General features: G+C 41.2%; 1 protein-coding gene across 3 annotated transcripts in view; it reads left to right on the forward strand.

Moving 5' to 3' along the window:
- The window catches only part of MAN1A2 (mannosidase alpha class 1A member 2), a 148,734-nt gene that overhangs the window by 39,379 nt on the left and 87,095 nt on the right, over positions 1-22,260 (forward strand). For all 3 annotated transcript variants that reach the window (XR_008732358.1, XM_055711043.1, XM_055711042.1), the window contains exon 3: positions 9,483-9,579. Coding sequence is in view for 2 of the 3 variants with exons in the window: in XM_055711043.1 (XP_055567018.1) it covers positions 9,483-9,579 (97 nt within the window). In the remaining variant the exon portion in view is untranslated. The remainder of the gene's footprint in view (positions 1-9,482; positions 9,580-22,260) is intronic.

The following is a 22,260-nucleotide window of genomic DNA, read 5'->3' on the forward strand; positions in this document are numbered from 1 at the left end:
AGTTCTCTGGAGCTTGTGTTCTACTGCTTGTTTTGTATTTGTTGTGATAGACAGTCATGTCATTAGGCAGTGCTAATTGTATGTAGAGTTTTTTATATTCAGCTCAAAGGAGATGGGGTGTTCAGGCAAATAAGCCAGAGCTGTGAAGCGAGCGCAGCCGCTGGCAGTGTGCTCGCTTCTTGTGCGGTTTAAAAGCTGTTGCATTAAGGAGGTGGGACAGCGAGGAGGTATCTTAGCTACTTCTGATAAGCTCTTTTCAACGCAGCAGAATTTTGGTTCCGTTCCTGCTCGTCACGGCTTAATGGTAAAAAGAAGCAGCAGAGAAAGACGTTTAAGCAAAAGTTGTGAAATGGGTGTGCAGGGAGCATGGAGCTTCAGCGAGGGTCGCAGGCTGTGCCGACACCTGTGGAACCAGCCGCTGGTACGTTTGGATGCTCTGCACAAGTGAGGAATAAAGTCCTGGCTGGGAAGCTGGGGACCTTCTGGCTGGAGATCGTTTGCCAGTGAACTTACTGTGGCCTGCAGCAAAACTTTCAGTGTATCCTCTTCTAAAATGTGGCTTGGGACTATGAAGACAATTTATTTAATATTAGTGGAGGTGCATTTGGAAGTACTGTTAGAAATGTGCCAGGAAAAGTGATTAAAATGTGCTTTCATCATGGCCTCTGGACGATGCTCAAGAGGCTGCTAATGTTGAAAAGTAACAGGCAGTTTCAGAAACAGTAAAACTAAGTTTCCCGTGGATTTTTGACCTACATCCCTTTATACCACCCCCTGCTCCTCATGCACACGTTGCTGTGAACACCCTCTTACCTTCCCTTTGACAGCATGAATTGCAGGTGTTCTGTGCCTGGTTTAGAGCTACCTGCACGCTTAAAGCTGCCCCTCTGACAGAATAAAAGGTCTTTCTAACCTATATGGCTCTATGAATAAAGGGTTGGATTGTAACTGCCTTCCTCTCAGTTGGGGTATTAATTTGTGTCTGTCTACCTTCTCTAGCCAGATATTTTTTTCTTCCCCCCCCATTAAAAGTAGAGCTCTCAAGTGTCTGGTTCCTCTAAGTCTGTAAAATCAGGTTTGAAATGAGAGAACATATAAAAGGCTACTGCAAACATATGTGGTAAATGACAGCTATAGAGACAGCAAGATTGCATAAACCTTATTCTCTTAAGAAATCAGGTTAAAAATAGTGTCTCTTTACCTCAATTCTGTTTTGTGTGCTCCTTGAGAAAAGAGCTGCACAGAAGAAAGAAATGTAGAGGTCTTTTCATGCTGCATAACTCCTGTTTTCGTAGTTACTATTTATACAACTTCCACTGCTAATCTCATTTATTTTTTTGTAATTGCAGTGTTTCTGATCTAGCCAAATAGGCTGCCTGCTGTGACTGGGGAACTTTCTTTTTTTCAGTATCTAAAGCGAACTTAGAATGATCTTGTTATTGCTGACACTTCATACTCATTTTGTGTTCTTGGTCAAACTTAGTTGGACTTCTGGTTGGTTAGAACATCATTTTTTAGTAATAGATACCTATTGTGTTAGAGTTCTGCATTGTATTTTGTAGCTTGCTGCTCCTGGCTTTGATCCCGATAAAGAAGCACGATAAGTATTACAACATATCTTTTTCAGTATTTAAGACAACACTCCCTGCAGTGTGTGTGTTTGTATAAAATATATATACACACATACAGAGTATGTGTCCCTGAGTATTACATATCTGTATGTGTGTATGTGAAAATGTGTTTGTGTCTATACATATGTATACATACACGTAGTTTGTGAAGTGTTTTTGTTTGTGCACTACTTGGATTCTCAAATGTAATTCAGCATGTTGAGAACATCTAAGTTGGCTTTAAATTAGTTTCCCTGCACTTTTTTAGTGCTGATCTTATTTTTACTGAACGAGTAAAATCTGCGTAAAGTAAGGATGGGTTCTTTTTGATTAAGCCTGTTAGTAAACTAATTTTCAGTGGATAGATTAGAATGAAAATAGTGCAGTTAGCACTTTGGCTAGTACAGGCAAGTTAGGAATGGCTCTACGCAAAGTTGTGTCCCGGCATGTTGGGATGATTGTATAAAGAACTCATTTTACATTGGAGAATCTTTTAATTTTTCCCTAGGAGAAGCTCTGTAGCTTTGTGTATTTATTTTGCTCTAACAGAAGGATGAAAAGAAGGCTCCTAGTGTGGATGGTACGGTATTTCAGCTGCACATCCTGGACAGGTTGCTTTGGTTGGTAACTTAGAATGTGCTACTAATGAGGAATTAAAGTTTGTGTTTGAGGATATTTAAAGAATGAATCAGTTTATTCATGTTGTAGCAATTACAAAATTCTCCAATTATGTGCATTATTGGAAGCATGTGAAAAGTTCAAGGTCTTCATTATTTAAGATTTTTTTTCCCAGACTATTGTGGGAAGAACCTGTCTTTCAACAGTAAACTAGCACATTTGCAGTATTTAAATTTCATAAATGCAAAATAAAATCAAGATAACAAGGAAATATTTCACTTCCCTGATACAATCAGCCAAACAAAAATGAGCAAAACCCCAGGAAAATTACTTATCTTCAGAATGGGTAAATGAAAAGGCTCCGTGATATCTGATTGACCATGCCGCTATTTTTTATTTTATGTGCCATTTGTGCCATACTACAGAAACATTGGTAGCAAAGATAATTAATTATGGCTAGATGGAAGAGAGCTCTATGTTAAATTAAACAAGATCTGTTATACAAGTGACAATGTGTGTTTTGCAGCTATGGAGACTGACTGGAAAGCAGGAGCATCCTCTTTAAATATAGTAAAACTTCTACTGTTTGTTAGTTGACTTTGCATAATTTCTCCTGTAGTCCCTCCTGTGTTTCCCAGAGCAGCTCCACAGAATGTATGCCAAGCGTGTTCTTTAACATAGTTTTCCTGATGATGTTACATCTCGGAATTATTGGTATTAATGATGTAATTGATACACCTTAGAGTGGATGAGTAACCTTTTATGGTGTGTTCTGTTAAGACACAGATATCAGTGTACAACACTGTAATACACGCAGCGTGCAATAGTTTACTCTGACTCTGTTTGCTCTGAGATTTGGATCTTTGATTTGCATTGCTGACATCCATTCTTATTTTCTGCTTTGTTACCAGAGGACTAAAAAGTGACTAACAAGACATCAGTTATGGAAGGGGGTTCAAGGGGACATCAAAAAACTGCAGACCCCTACGCCTGACAAATCAACTACAGATTAACAGAAACCAGAACAGGGAATAGAGTTGTTGAGCACCCAGATATGTAAGGTTTCTCAGTGTATTTCTAGTGATGTCATGATGCACAAAACTGTAGAAGATCCCTGAAAGAGTCAACAAGCATGTGAACAAGGGAGACGTGGTTATAAATGTAACTTTACAAAAAAATCTTTGGCAAGGTTTATCACTGACAGCTGTGGAACCAAGCAGCTGTGGGACGGAGGATTGTGGCTTTGCTGGGGGAAATTGGTTAGATGGTGGGAAGTGGAGAGTACAAATAAATGGTGCTGGAGGCCATAGAAGACATGTGCTGGGGATCAGTGTTCTAAATTATAAACCCAAAACATTTACAGTTTGAAAATGGATGAGTAGTGATATGATTGATTTTGCCGTCAACAGAGATCTGGAGTACAAAACTTCAGGCCAGGCTGAAGAATTGCAGAAAAATTTTATGGGACTGAGTGATTATCTTTTATTTCTCAGCTAAATGTAAAACGATGCATATTGGAATTTCTCCCCCTCCAGCACCAACTTTATGCTTAATATGAGAAAGTGTGAGGTGACATTATCACTTGAGAATGAGAGCTTGTGTTTATGATAGTTCCTTGGAAATGTCACTGTAGTGCTCAATAGCAGACAGAGCAAATATTCAGTATTTTAGGAAAGGAGAACAAAACAGGCAAGGTTCTTACGGAAGTGTGTGGAACTAAGGTGCCTCTGCATCTTGCATGCTTCATATAGTTACAGTCTCTGCTTCAAAAAGGATACAGGAAAACTGGCAGAGGAGCAGGGGTAAGGCGATGAAGGAGGTTCCATTGATAGCTGGAAGAAAGGAACTGCTTTCTGCTGGCTGAGGTGCAGTCCTCAAAATGATCTGGAAGGTTCTCATTTCCCGACTACCACAGGACTAGTCAGACCCGTGAATACCAGTTTCTTCTGAAGCCAGGAGGATACATAAGGTCAAAACCACTGATTCATCATCTTGGGGAAAAAAAGCAGTTGGCTTTCTTGTATGAATCTGAGCAGCTGGTTCGCTGCTCCAAGCTCTCCAGGTTTAGGCTTTTTACATCTACTGTTCCAGTTCTCACCAGTCTGAAGTATTTTCCCCTTAGTTCCATCAGGAGTCTTAGACTTCGAGTATTTCATGCCAACAAAAAAGGACAAGCTTCTCATCTCGCATACATTTCATAAACATTTTAGTTCTGTTCTAGTAATGGATTTGTTACCAGATTTCAGTGTGTCTTAGGGACATGTTCCAGTCATCTTCAGTGGCACTGTTCAGAAACGCACAGCGGAGGCAGAGACTGATGCCTGAAATAATTTCTTTTTAGGCAGAGATTTGTAGCTCCTGGAAGAATAAGTTTGCTGAGTTTCTTCAAAAATCTGAGTATCTGTACAAGGAAAAGGTAGTTCTTTAACCTCCAAAAAGTACTCTCTGCAGACAGCAGGAAAGCAGGTATTAATTTTTAATCTGCTGATTGAGCAGTAATCTTGTCTAGCAAGACTTTGGTTAATTTTAAAATAGAATTTTGAAGGTGGTTTATGTAAATCTCTTGAAATGGTACCCTTAACCAGAACACGGTCCTTTGAAAGCAAAACCTATTTGTTCTCTCTATTATGCATGTTCCTGATGGAATGGCAAGAAGTCAATAGGTTTCTCATTTCTAGGCACAACCAGTAAATGCTGCAATTTGCCAGTAAATTGTTTCTTTTGCTTATTTCTCAGGGCTCTTATTTTCTATTTGCTAGGTGTCTGCCCTTTTTGAGGAGTGGAAAGGGGCTTTTGAACCAATCTGTGGTTTGAATTATTGTTTCTAACATGCTGCTGTGGTGATAAGAACTCCTTTATAGAAATATTTTCAATCACTGTAACATCCTTTCACTGTTACAATTATGATTACTGTCAAAAGAGATCATTACCGCTCTGTCTTTAGGAAAACCCGGTTTCCCAGTGACTGTAGAGGATCAGATCTCATAAACATATTCTGAAGTCATTAAAAGCATCTAAATAATGATGTACCTACAAAAGCAGTTTTTCACGTGCCCTGCTTCTTGTCGTTCAGGCTCTCTTGCAGCAGAGTCCAGGTTCATCATCTTGTAGAATTTTCGTGCTGTACATGCAACAGCATCTTGCTGGCTGTTGTATATAGTGCATCCCATAATTAACATTTACAAGACTGGTATTCAGTGGACCTATCCCCTATGAATGATTTTTGCCTTCAAAAGCAAAATCTGGCATTAATAGCATCAGTAGAAAGTCCACCGCCAAACCTGTTGGTTCTCTGGCAGACAGGCTGCAAGGTCTTCACACGACGCGCCGTCAGGCACCAGGCCCTGGCTGGGCACACGGCTCCAGCTGTGCATGCCGCAGCTGTGGAGATGTACACCTCGCCTTTTTCACACTGTTCATCCACGCCTGGATCTGCTGCTTGTTACCACTCTGCTGAGCTTAAGGTGCCTCTGTCAGTGGGTTCTTTAGGGATTGGCAGGTGGGGTTTGTGGGGTTTTTTTTGCAAATATTTTACTGTCTTTCTATTATCATTAATGCTGATGTTCCAGTCGTTGTCTGAGACTTCCCTCTCCTCTAAGAGACAAGTTTTTGGGATTTTTCCATGGTTGTGGGTTTTCGTGTGTGTTGTGTTTGGTGGTGGTTTTTTTGTGGTGCTGCTTTTTTTTTTTTTTTTTTTGTTAAGAAAAGCCTATCTATACTTGCAGCTATTCCACAGCATTTACGTAGTGAAAGCTGGAAATGCTGTCTGGCATAACCATAGAGATAATCTTGTGTTTTTCAGATCAGGAGTTCATGTGGCTTGTATTTGCTGAGCCAAAGTGGCATCCTCTTAAATTTTTAGCTGTTAAAGGCATCTGTCTTCCATATCTCAAAAGCTGCTGCGTGCACAACTGCTCCCAATAGTGTAGATGATGTACCTAGAGTGTGTCATGCTACGAGTTTCTGGCAGTAACAGAAATGTCCACGTTGTTACAAGATCTTTTAGCATATCATCCTTACAAAACTTAATATCACCTACAAGAGCTGTGGGGTTTCTCACTTGCCTGTGATGTGCCGTTACCTGCTAATGCGGTACCGAGAGCTCTGCTCGCTCGGCGGCAGAGGAGAGTGGCGAGCTGTGTGCCAGAGTGACGGTCAGTGTTCATCTGGAAAAAATCAGTTAACTAGTTAGTGTAATAAAATCAAAAGATTCTCAGGGAGTTAGAATACCCTACTCTTTGTACACTGTTTGGGGGAGGTGAGGGGACAGGACAGACACACGTTCGTCTTTATCACCGTGGCTTAGTGTCCTCAAAACCGTGGTGTCCTGTCTCAGAACCTTAGGCGATGCGGTCAGCTGCACCTGTCACCTGCCTTCAGTGGAGTTCCTGCTCTCGGTAGTGTATTCTTGAGTTACTTCTGCATTAATTCATGAATCTAGTGAAATTGACTCCTTTACAGTTCTATCTTAATGAAATTTTATCTTAGGGTAAATTCTGTCTTATGGGTATAGGGGTATAGAAACATCTTGCATTGTGATGTTTTATCCCTTTGTAATTTCCATAATTTTCTTGGGGTTCCTCAGAACTAAACAGTCTGTAACAAAATCCTTCTCCCCCAGAAGCCCGGCAAAGTGGGACAGTGAAATATTCCACAATTAACATTCTGCTGTGAGGAAAAATGTCATTGTTGTTCTTTTAGCCTTAGCTAGTTTTGATCTGTACTGATATTTGCCTACACTTTGAGATTCTTAAAAAGCTAAAATGTCAATGGTCATTTGATTCTCCTTCATGAAATGTTTATGTGATGTATCCAAAGGTCTCAGAAGCCCTGTTTCCCTTATGGGGAAGCAAGTTTATTAGATCTGCCATGTCATGGTAACCTTGTTTAAACACCTGTCTGCTACCAAACTCGCACAGAGGTCACTGGTCAGTAATTCTTTATTTTCATCCTCTAGTGCCATCCAAAACTACAGGTCTGTGTTTTCCCAAGTACAACTTTTAGGACTTGAAGGTGGACTGGCAAGCTGCGAGTTAGAGCAGGACACGTTGTGGAGGCTTACTGTCCCATTCGGGATGGAGGAAACCTTGAGACCACCTGAGCGGAGAAAGCCTTCTGTTAAGCCTGGTCTGATCCCAGCAGGAGGCTGACCTAGAGACATCCTGGGCACCCTTCCCACCGGGATGATGCTGTGGTTCTGGATTCAAGGATCTTCAGTTAACAAACAACTCTTGATCTTAAGTTAATGAGCAACTTTGCATAAAAAGTTGTAGGTTGATTCTGCGTATTGTTAGTAGGAGATCTCAGAGGAACTTCTGTGCTGCCTGTGATCAGGCTTTTATGGCGTTTATTGTGCTGTAGTTTTCTTACCAGTCAGGAGAGGAGCACTTCACCTGAGTCACCTAGAGGTTCTAAGAGCTGTTAATTGGTCAGCTCACTAAGTGACTTGTAAACACTGAGGAATTTGTGAACACTAATGAAATTGCTTTTCTCTCCTCTTCTAGTATCATGAATATTATTAGCATCCTCTTTTTGTTACGTCACAGATTCATGATACTGAAAGAAACAATAGGGTTTTATTGCCTAATCAGGGTCAGAATCCCTTACTGCAAACACCCAAAAGTGACACGTGAGCTGACCTTGAATGCCAGGCGGTAGAAGTGGGACCTGTGGCATCCTGAGGGCCGTCAGTGCCTAGGTGGATGCCAGCTCACCTTCCCAGCTCCAGGCCTGTGCATGTACCTTTGTTGCAGGTCAAGTTTATTGTCCGGATATTGTCATGGCTCTTAACGGAGCCGCAGGAAATTTGAAGGGAGCTTATGTTCAAAGGCATCACAGCTGCATCGGTTGGACAGGGATCTGCTGCTGCTTGTAGGGAGACAGGGACTTTGTTTTGCACGTTTAGATGCGGTTTGAAAGATTTGGGATTACCAGAGGCAGACTTGCGCTAAGTCCTGAGCCCGGTAAGAGAAGAGAGCTGAGTGCGTGCTGGTGGGGCAGCTGGCTGCACCTCACTCTCCAGCCAGCACCTCCTTGTTCCCTTCCATCGTCTAGGAGTACAGTGACTCTCTGATTAAAATGAGAGAAATATAGTCCTGTAAATTGCAGTGAAAACTTTAGTTGCCCTGATACAATCAGATTCTTAAAGGGTCAGAAATGGTCTGTTAGTTACGTTAGCATCGTTTCTCCTTTCAGAGAGCATTTCTCAAACTAGTGGGGATCATGCTTTACCTCCTGTCATTTTCTTGGGGATTTTGTTTATATTAACAAAATTTTAATACCATTTTTAAGATGCACTATAAAGATGAAATATGTATAATGCTATGGATACAGCCACATGGCTGTTGTTTTAGAACAGATCTGTTCCTGACCTTGTGTCGGGGCAGTATCATTTGGAGTCTGATTTCTTCCTGTTACTTGCTCTGATCTGTTTAGTTAAATAATATTTAATTTTTATATTTTTTTAATTGCATTTGCTATGCAGTCTGGAAGCTGCTGAATTTCTGCTTTATACCAACAAGCAAGGAATTTGAAAAGTTTTGGCAAATCCATAAAAGCACTGTTTAGTGGCTGATGAGCACAACTAATACTTGTGGGTCCACAAGATCCTTGGGTTTTTTTGATGTACTTTGCTTACTAGGTGGTAGAAACATTTATTAAAGAGCTGGGAATGTTTTGTGGAACAAATATTAATAATTTTATACTGCTTTGTTCATTGTGCTTTCTAACAAGAAAAACTTGATGTTTCTTTTCATAGAAGCTGTATGACAGTGTATCTTTGTCAAGTAGGTGTTGCTAATAAAAAAATTGATTTTTGCAAAATTGTTTAGTCATACTTGGATACACCACTGTAAATCCCTTTTATGCTTTAGATATTGGTAGATATTTTTTAATTTTTTTGGTTCTTAGATGTTAGCTGGTATTTTTCGCCAATTCCTTATGCTTAAACGCATTCCTTACGGCTGTGTCTGTATTGAAGGGAAAGAAAGAACAAGAAAACGATGTAATGCAGAGCATCAGGCTCTATAGCTCAGCAGAGCATCAGGCTTTATAGCTCAAGTCAAATAGACTTGGAGTTGTTTCCAAATTTATTCATGCTGTACAGTCTGATTTCTGTAACAGATAGAAATAGTGGCAAAGTAATTATCAGTATGCTGGGATGACTGTGAAAGATGAAGTCTCAAATAAGAAGTAAAATATTCATACAAAGTAGTTCTATAATGTAATCAAATCCTATTTTTTTCCTTCTCTTAGATGATGAAGCATGCCTGGGACAATTATAGGCAATATGGATGGGGACATAACGAGCTCAAACCAATTGCCCGGAAAGGACATTCCACCAACATATTTGGTAGGCTATGTTTTCTGATTGTTTTTTTCAATATTTCTGTCCATGCTGTCCTCTTTGAAAGTCTACCCAAACCTACTAGCAGATTTTAAAGTGTAGATGACAGAAGGGTATGGATTATTTCAATTGTACTTCAGTGAATTGCTTTACTAAACTATCTTTTGGGGAGCAATATGTTCTTATTGTTGCAAAAGCCAAGCTGCTTGTGTACACACACATAGAAATAAAAGTTGCACCCCAAAATATCATTACTGCATTGTAATGAAATAGCAATTTGTCTTTTTAAAAAACCAATCACATCTTGTCCAGACCTTTGTGGTTAGTTCCATGAGAATGTGATACAAGATAAAATGTACATGCAACATGCTGAAAAACTGCTGGTACCATGGTGAAATCTAAAGTGGCCTTTAAAAAAAAAAATCTGAGTTAAGGAGAAGTGACATTGTTACTTGATGTGTGGCTTATGGATCTTGAACCTGTAGACTGGAATGAAAGAAAAAAAAAATAACATTCAAAATGCATAAGTTTGAGGGTAGGGGTAAGTTTTGAAGAAATTCAAGAGATGGAGTGTGAACATTTGAGCAGTGGAGTGTGAATGAGTGTTACAAATGACATTTAGAATAGTATGAAACATGAGGAAGGTAAAGATCAAGAAAATAAATAGCTTTGTGTTGCGTGTGTGTGATCAGACTAGATGACTTTTCTTCCTTAAAATGTCAGGGATCTGCAGTAGCACTGCTTTTTTGGTGTACTTGCACTGGCACAAAATAAGTAGAAGAGTGATTGGAAAGTGATAAGCATTTTATTGGTACTGGAACCAGGGAAAAATCCTTTTTTTGTCCCCAGTTCTGTAGGACTGATGGTTGAAAAGACCTGGTTGTAACTGTTGAGAACTGAGCCCTGGGGGTTCTGTAGGTTCATCCTCTGGTACAGCGAAACACATGGCCTTGATGGTAGTGAGCAAGGCTGTGCTGCCCAGGGTGCACAGCACCTAGGGTGGCTGAACCAGCAAGTTCATGCATTCATTTCTGAAACGGGCACAGGAGAGCTGCTCTAAGACCGGTACGGTTTTCTGAATTTTCTTCAGGGTTTCATACTGCATTCATCCGCTCTGGTATCCGAAGGAGGTACAAATTTGTCATAACCGCTTTTTACACCAAGAGTGACTGTGAATATACTGTGTATGCCTTAATTATGTTAGTATCGGTTATTTATAACAGTTTGCCTGAAATCAAGATGTTACTGGCTTTTATTGTAAGGCAATTGCCTAACGACCTTGGGGTTGGTTCCCATTGTAATTGGTGTGTTTCGCTTATCTTGCTTTAAATCTTGAATTTTTGTGGATGATGGAAATACAGATTAGGACTGCATACGGATCATTTTCTGTGTTTAGTGCCTGAACCCAGAATAAATTATGTAAACTTAAATCAAAATGTGGTTAGCTTTTTCTTTTGCTGTTCGTAGGGAAGAAATAAACTCCCAGAGGAAATCTTCCAAAAGAAGAGTCAAAGGACTTGTTTCGAAAGTATTGGAATACTTCAAGGGATTTTTCATTTTTGCTCTGTCCCATCCCCTAATCTCCATACATTTTTATCTTGAAATTGGTCTTATATCTTACCAAATAAACAAGTGGTTTTCTTTACACCTAAACAGTTTTTCCATCAGATTTATTTGTACAATGAATTACAACCTTAAATGTGTGTTCGATATGGAGAAGTGAGAACTTTAACTAGGCATGCTGCTTCTTGCCCCTGCTCCCAGCGATGGAAGGAGAGCCTTCAAGTTAATTTTCTGCAATACTTCAAATCAAAAAACTGCCCACAAATACACCCTTCTCCCCAAACCTGCAGTGTGTAGAAGCCTATTTAAATCCATAGGAGAATTAATTCTAGCTGCTGTGCTAGTCCTGTCTGCTGTAAGCACTGTTCACCTTTCCCGCAAGCAAACCCCTCAGAGCCTGGTGTTGGCGGCTTCTGCTCATGCGCTGAGACCTGCCTTCTGGCACTTCGGGGTGGTGTGAGAGCTGATACTGTTCTACCTCTTTATATTCCTTTATATAGAAAATGACTGGGTCAGGGGGAGTTGTCTGGCGGGGGAGATGAGCAAGCTAGCATGCTCTGGAGAGAAAAGCATCTGGTCTGGAGGAGTTTGAAGAGTGAAATGGAAGAGTCTAAGATGCAGCCAGTACTGAGCGTGGGGCTGCAGGGAGGGCCAGAGCAACAGGCTTCTGCCGTGGCAGATGGAAGGAGATTTCTTGGATTCTTAAAGAGTATTGTGTAGTACTCTTAGATAATTTCTCTTTGCTACCTTGTATGCCAGCACTGCTTTCATTTCTGCTAGAAGAATCTCTTCCGAAGCTTCCTGTGATCTAGGTGATCTGTGTTATCTCTAATACATGGGTTGCCTTGATATTTTTTTTCCAGCTGGTGAAGTTTGGTCTGACAGCGGAAATCTTTAATATTCACCTGTATGATCATGTAGTTTTTGCTGTTGAATTTATATGCAATTCTGTTGCTTAATTTGCCAACTGTAATTTTAGATTAGCCTTAGTTTGTAACCTAGACTCTCTGTGAAGTGAGGTTTTGTCTTTATATGGCAGGAAAACATTTTTCTAATGTTTGTTTTTAATGCAACTGACACAATATTTTGAAGCAATTTTGAATTATCATTTTACTGTAGTCTTTTCTCTCTGTTCCTCCTCTGCTTGCTTCTAACATGTTTCCTAATGAGTCTGGAAGACTTCTACTTTCTTTTTTCTCCTTGGAATCCTTGTTCTTTGGAGTTTTGGCATTGCTGTCTGAAAGAAATTGCAGGCTTCCTCCACATTCAAGTTTCTGATCCTCTTATTCCAGCTAACTCTAGCAGCCAATTCCCTGTTTCTCTTCTGAAAATCTGTTTTGTGCCATCTAATTTTTAGCCAAATCATGTCAGGATTGCTCTGTTCAAGGCTATTTCATAGGAAAACCTTTCTGAAACAGATCATCTGGAGTATATACCAAGTCTAACATAGAATCAGCTATTGTTGGTTTGGTGGGTGGTTGATGGGAAGGGGGAAGAATAATGGTCCTTGTACTGAGGACAGTCTGGGCTTGTATTGTTATTGCTAGTACTTTACAAATTTCTGTTACCTGTAATGACACCATTCCCAGTGGTATTTGCCTTTATTGAAGCATTACATAATTTCTTCTGGAATCTGATGCTATTTTAAATGAAAAGCTGCTCAACAAAACCTGTTTGTAGTATTAATCTCAATGATGATTTGACCCAAGCCCTTCCCTGCCATTGCTGCAGAATGCTGTATTCCATCTGTTTCAATTTACAACACGCCTGAGATTCAGCGAGATGGTATCGCTGGTTGGCACCGCAACCCTTCGCATGAATCTTTGGGAAATCAGGTTTACTGATAACTCTCAAGCGAGGTAAAGGCGATTCAATTTAGAAGGCAAATAAGCCATTAATCTTCCCCTTTCCCTCTGAAGCAGTGTATATCTATGTCTGTGCCAAGAGGAACATCAGTGTTCCTATCACTGCAAGATCTAGGAGGGTTCAACCTGGGATCAGAGAAGGGAACAGGAGATTTCCTGCTCTGCTGCCATAAATCTTAGTTTTAAGTCATTAAAAAAAAAAAAGGTGATGAACTTCAAAGCAAGATGCTCTGTTCCCAACTGAAGCACACCAGCAAGAGCATCTGTGGGCTGCCCCAGTTATTAATTTGACTTTTTTAACAAAACCTGCCGGGGTTGTTTTAGCTGACCTGCAGCTGGAAACTCTTGACAGTCTTTTTTGAGGTGTCTGACCTGGTGACTGTAAATTGTAGAGGAGAGCCGGTTAGAAAGGTTGCCCATCAGGTATAGTCAGTCAGCAGTTAAACCCTGGACTGGTACCTCTTCAGCAGCTGGGGCACAGCATCGGTGGCAGGGTGCTGCCCTGGGGAGGTCACTGGGCATTGGTGGCCTTTTAAGTGATATTTACACTTAGGTGACATATGGAACAAACTTTTATAGGTTCTGTGTTGGTGAAACAGGGTGATAACTTGCTCTATTTTTGTAAAAGTCGCCTGCTTTTGAAAGGGCTGGTAATCTCAAGATTTATTCATTCTCACCCTATAAGATAAAGTATAAAAGGCAAGAGAGGTAATTTCTCTCTTCAGTTTAGATTTTTATTTGCAGCTCTGCTGGTGGTTGTAGTGGCTAAGCTATAAAAAAGTTAACTTTTTTGTTTGGTTGCTTAAATTGCTGGAATAATTTGATGGCAGCCGCAGGGTGTTATTGCAGAGGTGGGGCTGCATGGAATCTGGGTCAAGTTCTCATTAGAACACAAAGGGGGAAGAGAAAAAAGGCTGATGGAAAATGATGTGTATAAGATAATGAGCAAGCATGACAAACTGCGCTTCCTTTAGAAGGTTTTTCTGGGTTTAGCAGAAACCAGAGTAGTTGATGGTATTGTTGGATTCTCTTGCTTTGATCCTCAAAAGCAAATCCAATCAGATTTCATTAGAGTAACCATCTGAAACATGAAGGGACAAATCATCTTTAAACAGCGCTTGTCTGGTGATCCCCAGGTGAACATCTTATGGAAAGATCATTAAAATTATTCAGTCCAGATATGAGTCAGCTTTAAACTATGTGTATTTGTGGCATCTTTAACTTCAATATCTTATGAACTAATTAGCATAGCACAAGCTTTGAGGATGCTTTACTGTGAGTTAAATTGAGCAGTTTGTACTAATGGGTTTGTATCAGTCTTCAATCTTTATTTTTCTAAACCAGTGCTTATTTGGGAACTTGAATGACTCTTAACGGGGGAAAAAACCCCTCAAAAACTAAAAAAAAAAAACCACCACAGTCCTTGGGCAACTCAGAGCATTTTCCTTAGCACTAGAAATAGTGTGCTGTCATCATACCTGATGCTTTCTGAAATGAGAGTTCTGAAATCTGTGGTGTGGCGGGTTTTTTATGTAATATTAACTAAGAATAAAGTGAAGATGTGCAGTTTGGTAGTCACTGAGTACGTAAAGCACTGATACAAACTTTTGCAGAATTGTAAGCTTCCCATATTACTAGCAGTGCATTTCTAAACCTTGCATTTGGACGTGTTCCATCTAGAGGTGAGCTGTATTATGTGAAGATGATCTGATGATGCACATGTATATCTGTTCATGTATGTCTAGATATGTTTTGAAAAGTGTCTTTCCGAAGTAGTAACGATGTGGTATTTTTAAGTTATAGATGCTTGCATGCAGACGTGCCCACTCCCATGCGCAAAGACTTAATGAAATTATGATTACTTATTTTGTCCTACTTGAGCTGTCTCATGCATCAATAGCACTTTCATGCCTCTCCTCATCTCACATGCCATGCAGATGGTCAGTTTAATCGGAGATGTCTGCCAGTTCAGTCTTGGGATAACGTCTTCTGGAAGGAAGAGAGAATTGTGAGTGAAGTCACATTGTGGTTGCATTTGTATTACCTAGTAGTGCCTGAAGGCTGCAATGCAGTGCTGTATCTCTTCCCTAACACATGACCAAATAAAGCTGGTCTCTCTTTTCATGAGGGATTTTTGTCTGGCACATTGTGTCATGAACATAACGTGGTGCTGCTTCGTACATATGGAAGAATTAAATTTTGAGATGTATGTTGGTTAACGAGCAAGACTTGTCCAAGGGTTTGGCTGGGGCAGCTAGTGAGCTAAATTTTTGTAACTTGCCAGTGGGGTACTTGGTTTCTGCCACCTTGTGGAGTGTGTTCTGTTGCCTGGCTCGCTGCACAGCCTGTCTCAGCCTTCTGCTGCCAGTTCCGCTGATAAACTCCCGTGACCTGGGAGAAAGTTGCTGAGCCAGCTGTCAGCTGCCCACTGCCGCAGCGTGGGATGCTCTTGCCGCAGATCTTTGTGTTGCTAAGCAATGGGGATCTGACAGTGCATTTCTCCGCTGAGCCGGAGAGCAGGAGCAGCGATGCTCCCAAGCCCCCTGGAACAAACGCATTTGTCAGACTGCAAGGGCATGAGGCTGTTGCAAGAAGGAGCAGAGTCAGGCAAAGGAATCTGTTTTTCCAATACCTTTGGCAAGTACCGAATAGCTTGGGAGCATAATGCAATTTTATTTTTTTAATCCAGTTTGTGGTCTAGCAAACAAGAGGTGGAATATTTCTTGTAAGCACTACAAGAAAATACTTTAACAGATCATTTTTTTAAATCACCTTGGGAAATATTCATTAGTTTATTAGACATTTTTGTCATCTGTCATTGTAACAGCTATTGAGCTGCTCTGACATTATATCTGCTGTCATCTGATTAGTTGTCATTTATTTTTGAAGTTCACATAATTGAGTGTCAAGGCTGTCAGGTTTCATGGACCTTTTGCTTTTCTGGGTTTTTTAGCTGCTAAATAACCTGCAAATTTATAAACATTATGGAGACGAATGTGGGGAAGAAACTAGATGATACACCCTGAAGTAAAGGCTGAGAAATGACCTTCTGAAAATATAGCTAAAAACTTCTGGTATCTTCTCATTGTAAAACCCTAACGAAGATGGAGGGGAAACAACTGCTGTTCAACATCCTTTTTCTGTGCATGTTTTCAGCCTCTGAATTGGTATGGAGGATAAATGAATGCAAAAGAGGAATATGAGGTATAAGTGTTCTTGACTTGGCATTTTGATGTAAAAAAAACTACTTGGTGAGCAGTAGTTTTTAACTGTACATGCACAAGTAATCTATCCATCATTGCCTTTTTCTGTGGCAAATGAAAGGAGAAAGAAAATCCATTCACACCAACTAGTGAACGGAGAAAATTTCACGATGCAAATCTCAGCCAAATCTCTTATTTCAGGTTCTATTCAATTTTAAGGTAAATGAAACTGGCTTTGGAACAGGCCTGTGTAGCTGTGTCCTCACCAAATCCGTGGTGAGGGACTACACTGTGGCAGTATTGACTATTACAGGTACATCGAATGTGGTGAGGATTTTTTGGGGGGCAGTAACACAAATTCTGGACAGATAAAATGTTAAGAAAGACCATAACTCTCAAGGGTTGCTGGCCAAATCTGTAATTGGCACAGTGTTCTGCTAATGCAAGAGAAGTCCCTTCAGGTCAGGTGAAAGATCAAACGTGATTGTTACTCATCCTCCAAAACCTGCTGGTGGCAGGTGCCTGGGGAGGAGATGTGGGAGCAGGGAGAGCCTGCAGTCAGGGAGCATTTCTCGGGGCTCAGCAGGCTTGCAGAAGTTCCTCAGCTTTAGTGTGTCTGTGGTCAGAGGCAACCAGCTCTATTAAACCACTTTTAGCTCATTTTTCTGTGATTTTTGTCCAGTCTGCTTTTGAGTCTGTGCAAACCTAAGAGCACCCACCAATCCCATCAGTGAGTGCTTCCGTAGCCTGAGTCCAAACTGTGTAGAACGCTTTTTAGCCTGCTCGGTGTCCTGGGTGACTAGTTCTGGTACTGGAAAAACCCAACCCATTATTCATCTCTCCCTTGCCGTTCCGGAGTTTGTAGAACTCCATACGCCCTCAGCTGTGTGCCTGTCTTACGTGGAGAGTCTTGGTCTGTTAAGTCATTTCTCATACCTATGGGTTTTTTTTCATATCCTATACATTATCTCCTTTATATTTTAAAGTTTGGGGGTTTTTTTCTTTGAAAGAAGGACCAAAACTGTTCTATTTTCTGTTTTGTTCACTGTTCCTTTCCTAATAATTGTTTTGCATCTTTTTGCCTCCTTTATGGAGTCCAGAATCTCACTATAGGGTGGCTTTTCTGCAGTAGCATTCCTTTTCAAAATCCTCATCCACTGTATATGGTACTTCCAAATTATGTATAAATATGATGATTTAGAAGTATTTCCAAATTATTTCATAAATAAGCGTGTTGCCCAAGCATTCATTTCTGTAGGATGCCACCGGTGGTTTCCCCTCACAATGATAACTGGTTGTTTATACTTTCCTGTCTTACAATTATTCATCTGTGTGAGAACAATTTTCTCTTACCCTGTGGCAGGTTAATTTGCTTAAGAACCTTTGTTAAGGGATGTTCTTACATACGTTCTGTATATATATCCTCTGTCCATATGCAAGTTCACTTCTTAAAAAAGTCTGTAATGTTGATGCCGAGGTAAGACTTCACTTTGCAAAACTTCTGACTTTTCCTCAGTTCATCTGATATTTAAAGCTGTCCTCTGACTGACGCCGCTAATTGGGCAAATAGTGTTCTGTAAACACTGTTTTGCTCCGCTGCAATGGATGTCATCGTGTTTATTCAGGAGACGGTTGTTCTCTGCAACTTGCAAATGTGTGCAGGCAGGATGCAATCTGGCTGCGCCTTCCCTCTTGGCAATGCTGGTGCCACAGACAGACAACTGTGGTTCGCTAAAAATATTTTTTGAATGTTACTGCTATTTCATCAAACTGTCACAAGTGTGCCTGTGTGTATCAGGAAAAGTCACCATGAGCAGCTGTTGTCTTCTGGTCTTTTTAATAATCCGCTGAATTCTTCTCACCCAGTTTGTACTAGCTTGTCTGCAACACATTTAGGTCAGTTGTTTTCAGTGGCTTTTTGTACATGTTTCTGAACCGATGGTGTTAAATCCTATGGCATTAGTCAGAAGGTTGAAAATTCTGCCTTTAAAAAAAATCAAAATCATTACATTTGCAGATGCAAAGTAGAATTAGAGAAACACACCTCATTTCTAGAACCTGCCTTACAGAATAGGTGAGGTAAACATCTCCATCAAATGGTAATGAAGAAATCAAGCCATGTTAGAGATCGGGGCTCAGGCTGAAATTGAGAATTTTTGCTCTCTGCAATAGTATCCTCTCCTGGTTTTCTCTTACAAACCAGATGGTTTGCTCTGAGGAAAGAAGTATATTTGTTTCCTGTTGGGAATCTTTGGACTTAGGTTTATTTCGATTTGGGAATTATTTAGGTTATGTGAATGCTATTCCTGAATTTAAACTGGTTTCTTGTCATTTGGAATTAACAGAGGGTGTGATAAGGAAACACAATTAAGGCTAGCCAGTCTATTTTGGACTGTTAAAATATTAAGTAAACAGGCATGACAACTAAATAAGGATTAGCATACTGAGCTCTAAAAACTGAATATGCTCAGGGCAGCGACACGGGCAGGCGTGTGAAGGGGAGGCAGCGGCAGGTACGCTTGGATGTCACCCGAGGCCAGCAGGTGTGTGAGGCAGCCGTAACTCGGAGCCAGTGCAACTGCGCTCACACTGCGCCTCTGCCCTAACACACTGATGTTGTTTACTCAAGCTTTGCGCTGTTCTGATGAAGTTTTATGGCTACCACATTGAAATCGGCTCCTCTTCAGCTGTCTTAAAGAAAATTTAGAATGTGGTTTGGACCAAGTGTGTGCAGTGGCTCAAGCTTTTATCTAAAGATAGAATGCGACGTGATGGCTGTTAGAGGTGCAGGGGTTTGGGGGTTGTTGATGCTTTTCCCGCTGCGTAGCTGGCAAGGTAGTTTAACTTGAGATTATCTGTAAGAAATTTTATCTTCGCTGTCTTGGAAGGTCAGTACTTCATTCTGTGCTCAGGTCTCTCAACTCTACTCGAGCCCAGGCAACATCTTGCTCTCCTGTTTACTGTCAAATACTGACCTTGCTTTGCTTGCTGGTTTGCTGCCTGCCACCTGCATTTCAGTTCTGCAGCCTCAGGACCCCACGTTCCCAGGTCCGCTGCCCTTCAGTCCGTTGCTTCCTGACGTCTCCAAGTGCGGTTGCTCCGGAGCAGTGCTTTGGTTAGGTGTAAGTGACCACGTCGTGCGTGTGGCTGGTGGCCATTACCATTCTCCTGTTACTTTTGCCTCCCTTCTGGTGTACTTCTGTGTCCCCTCCTTTGTACTCCGTGTCGTCCTCTCTCCCTCGTTCCTTTCCTACTCTGAAGCTCATTCAAATCCTTCTGTCCTGACACCCCGGCCACTCAGTTATCCCCTGGTCTTAACCTTTCACTAACCCAGATCATAGTTCCAGCATTAATCTTAATTATGGTCTGCCCACAGTCGTCCTTCTGTCTACAGTGATGCAGCTTTGTGTTTGTGCTTAAAACCAAAGTAACAAACAAACAAACAAAAAATATGGAGGAAGCAATTGGAAGGAAGTGTAGAAAATGGAAAAGATCTGGTGTTGGGATGTTAAACCCTTTTCAGGTTCAGTTTGGAGGACATTCAGGCTTTGGACTCGAGGGACTGCATTCAGCTCTTGCTTGTATGAATTTTGAATTAAGCTGAAGGGCCACGTATGATTTAGTTGGGAAGTGAAGCAGTTCAGTGAGGAGCGGAGAAGAGGAAGGTTTACTGCAGGGTAAATTTTTAGACAAAGTTTTTAAATTTGGGTCGTAAGGACATAGGTTTTTAAGCAGCAGTTTGTGGTTAATGACATCTACCTGCAGGTCCACTCTTTAATAGATTAAAAGGCTAGCATACACTCCCATTACTTTCTCATTTATAAAATTAAGGAAAGCATTATAATTGATTATTTAGTGTTATTTATATGCTAAAATACTGTACTGTCTGGTACAAAAGATTAGGAACTCCTTTTCGTGTTGCCTATTATCAGCAATTTAACAGAACTAAGCAATCAACGTGCTTAGTTTTTTGTTCTGCTTCTTTAATTAGTCTGAAATGTTAAAGGCAATTGGTTTCTTCATGGATACTTAAAGGCTTATTCATTGCATTTTATGGCTGAGCTGAAATCATATGTTGCAGTTTTGTATGAAATGTATGGTCTCATTGACTAATTTTGTGACCCATATTTTCACAGTGGAATTAAACTCTGTGGTTCAAAAGTTTAATTCATTTTCTTAAACGTTATCTTGTTCCTTGTGAGTCATTAAGGTATTTTACAAGTGGTGTGCTTCAGTAGTGGCAGCTTTATTGCCAGAGCCTCATAAGAGATACAGAAAACTGGGTTGATAATTGTTTGTTTTTAATTTTCATGTTATGTATTTTTCTACCATGTCTGTAACTGTCTATCAGATAAAGAAATCTTGTTGCTACAGTCAGAAAACTTGAATTATTTGAATCTTTTTGAGTAGAAATTGCTGTATTTTCCCTAGATCAGTACCACTTTTCCCAGTCTGCATTTTTCAGCCATTCTGGAGCTGGGCAGTCAGGAATAGCAATAGCAAGAATACTTTTTTTTTTTAAGACTGTAATAACTTGGTATTTAATGTCAGGCTGAATTTATCAAGGAAGCATTTTTGCTCTGTTGCTAGGGTTTAAAACACCTGTCTGCGTGAAAAGTAACTAATCTTTCAGGTTCCAAGTGTAAAGCCTGCTCAAGGAGGTATGCCCTGGCACGCCGCCTCTTCTGTTCTGGGAGGCACCGTGCTGCGCGGGGAGGCTGTGCTCTGCGCTCGGTGAGCGGCGCTGGCAGTAGTGCTGGGCCGCTCCGAAGCTCAGGTCACCTGCCAGAGCGGGAATGTAACTTGGGAGTTAAGTTAAATTACGCCTCGAGACAGTCCTCTTGCAAATCGGTCCTCTCAGCCCCCTGTTAGTCACGCCGGTCGTCGAAGGCATCCTGCACCAGCGGGAGCAGGTTCTGCTCCCGGTAAATGCCCGTCCAGGGCCCTGAAAAAATGGAGAGCTGTATACGAGTGGCGGAGACCAAGGCTGCTTCTGGCGCGTGGGGCTGGGGGTGTCTGGTGGTCCTGTCCCTCAGGATGGCCGTCCTCTTGGCTATGCTGTTTTGAGAGCGAAAGCCCTTTCCTTATCTCCAGATCTCTAGTCTTTACACATAGCTAACTAAACATTCCAGCTTTCTATTGCTTATGAAGAGGAGTTGGCCTTCTAGAGTATAAAATAACTTATTTCTATAGCAGGGATGTCTTGACACAGAGGTGCTTGCTGTTTGTGTGATATGTAGAGGTGCTTGTCTTCAGTAACAACCCAAATACTACTTCTACGTCCGACTGCTTGTTTTTCCTCAAGCAGTCTTGCCAATTCCCTTGGCTTTCTTCAAAACGTAGCTGGTGGTGGCATCCGCAGGCAGTCCTTGGAAACAAGGGGGAAGAGTCTCCGTTAGATTCCTCTGGGATTCTTTTTTTTTTTTTTTGTCACCAGTTCAGGAAATATTAAAACCTTACCTTGATTGTAAAGAACTGATGAGCATCCCACTTCTGGATCTTTCATCTGCTATCTTGTCTACTGAATAATAAATATTTCCCTTTCAGTGACTGCATAAGGTAAAAGGGTAAGAACAGTCACGTGCATCTATTAGGCCCGTTGTGTATGACTTTCCTTGGAGGCAGAGTGGCCTCATGGTCATTTCCCACTTGGGCTGGTGTCCTTGTCTTTGCAGCAGCCCCGCGGTGACCTGGCGTGCATTTTGGTAATGAGAGATCCCTTTGAACAGGCTGTACTTCCATCGGGTTTGTTACTCCTCTAACCGCTCTCTGGCTAGGTGCAGAGTGCGGTGTAAGACACTAATGCAAAAGTGTTACAGCAGAGGCAGAGAGTGGAAGGGAAAGAAGGAAAATTCTCTCGCCAGCAAGGCAGGGGAGAAAATAAGACCAAAAGCAAGAAACCCCTTGGGTTGAGATAAAGGTACTTTAATAAGTGAAGGCAAGGGGTGGGAGGGGAGGAAGTAATTGCTTGCCACCTACCACAAAGCAGACTGAAGCCCAGCTGGTCCCCAGGGAATGGCTACCTGCCAGGCTAACCCCCTCCCTGACTCGGCTTT

Source organism: Falco cherrug, chromosome 5 (assembly GCF_023634085.1).
Source record: "Falco cherrug isolate bFalChe1 chromosome 5, bFalChe1.pri, whole genome shotgun sequence".
NCBI lineage: Eukaryota > Metazoa > Chordata > Aves > Falconiformes > Falconidae > Falco > Falco cherrug.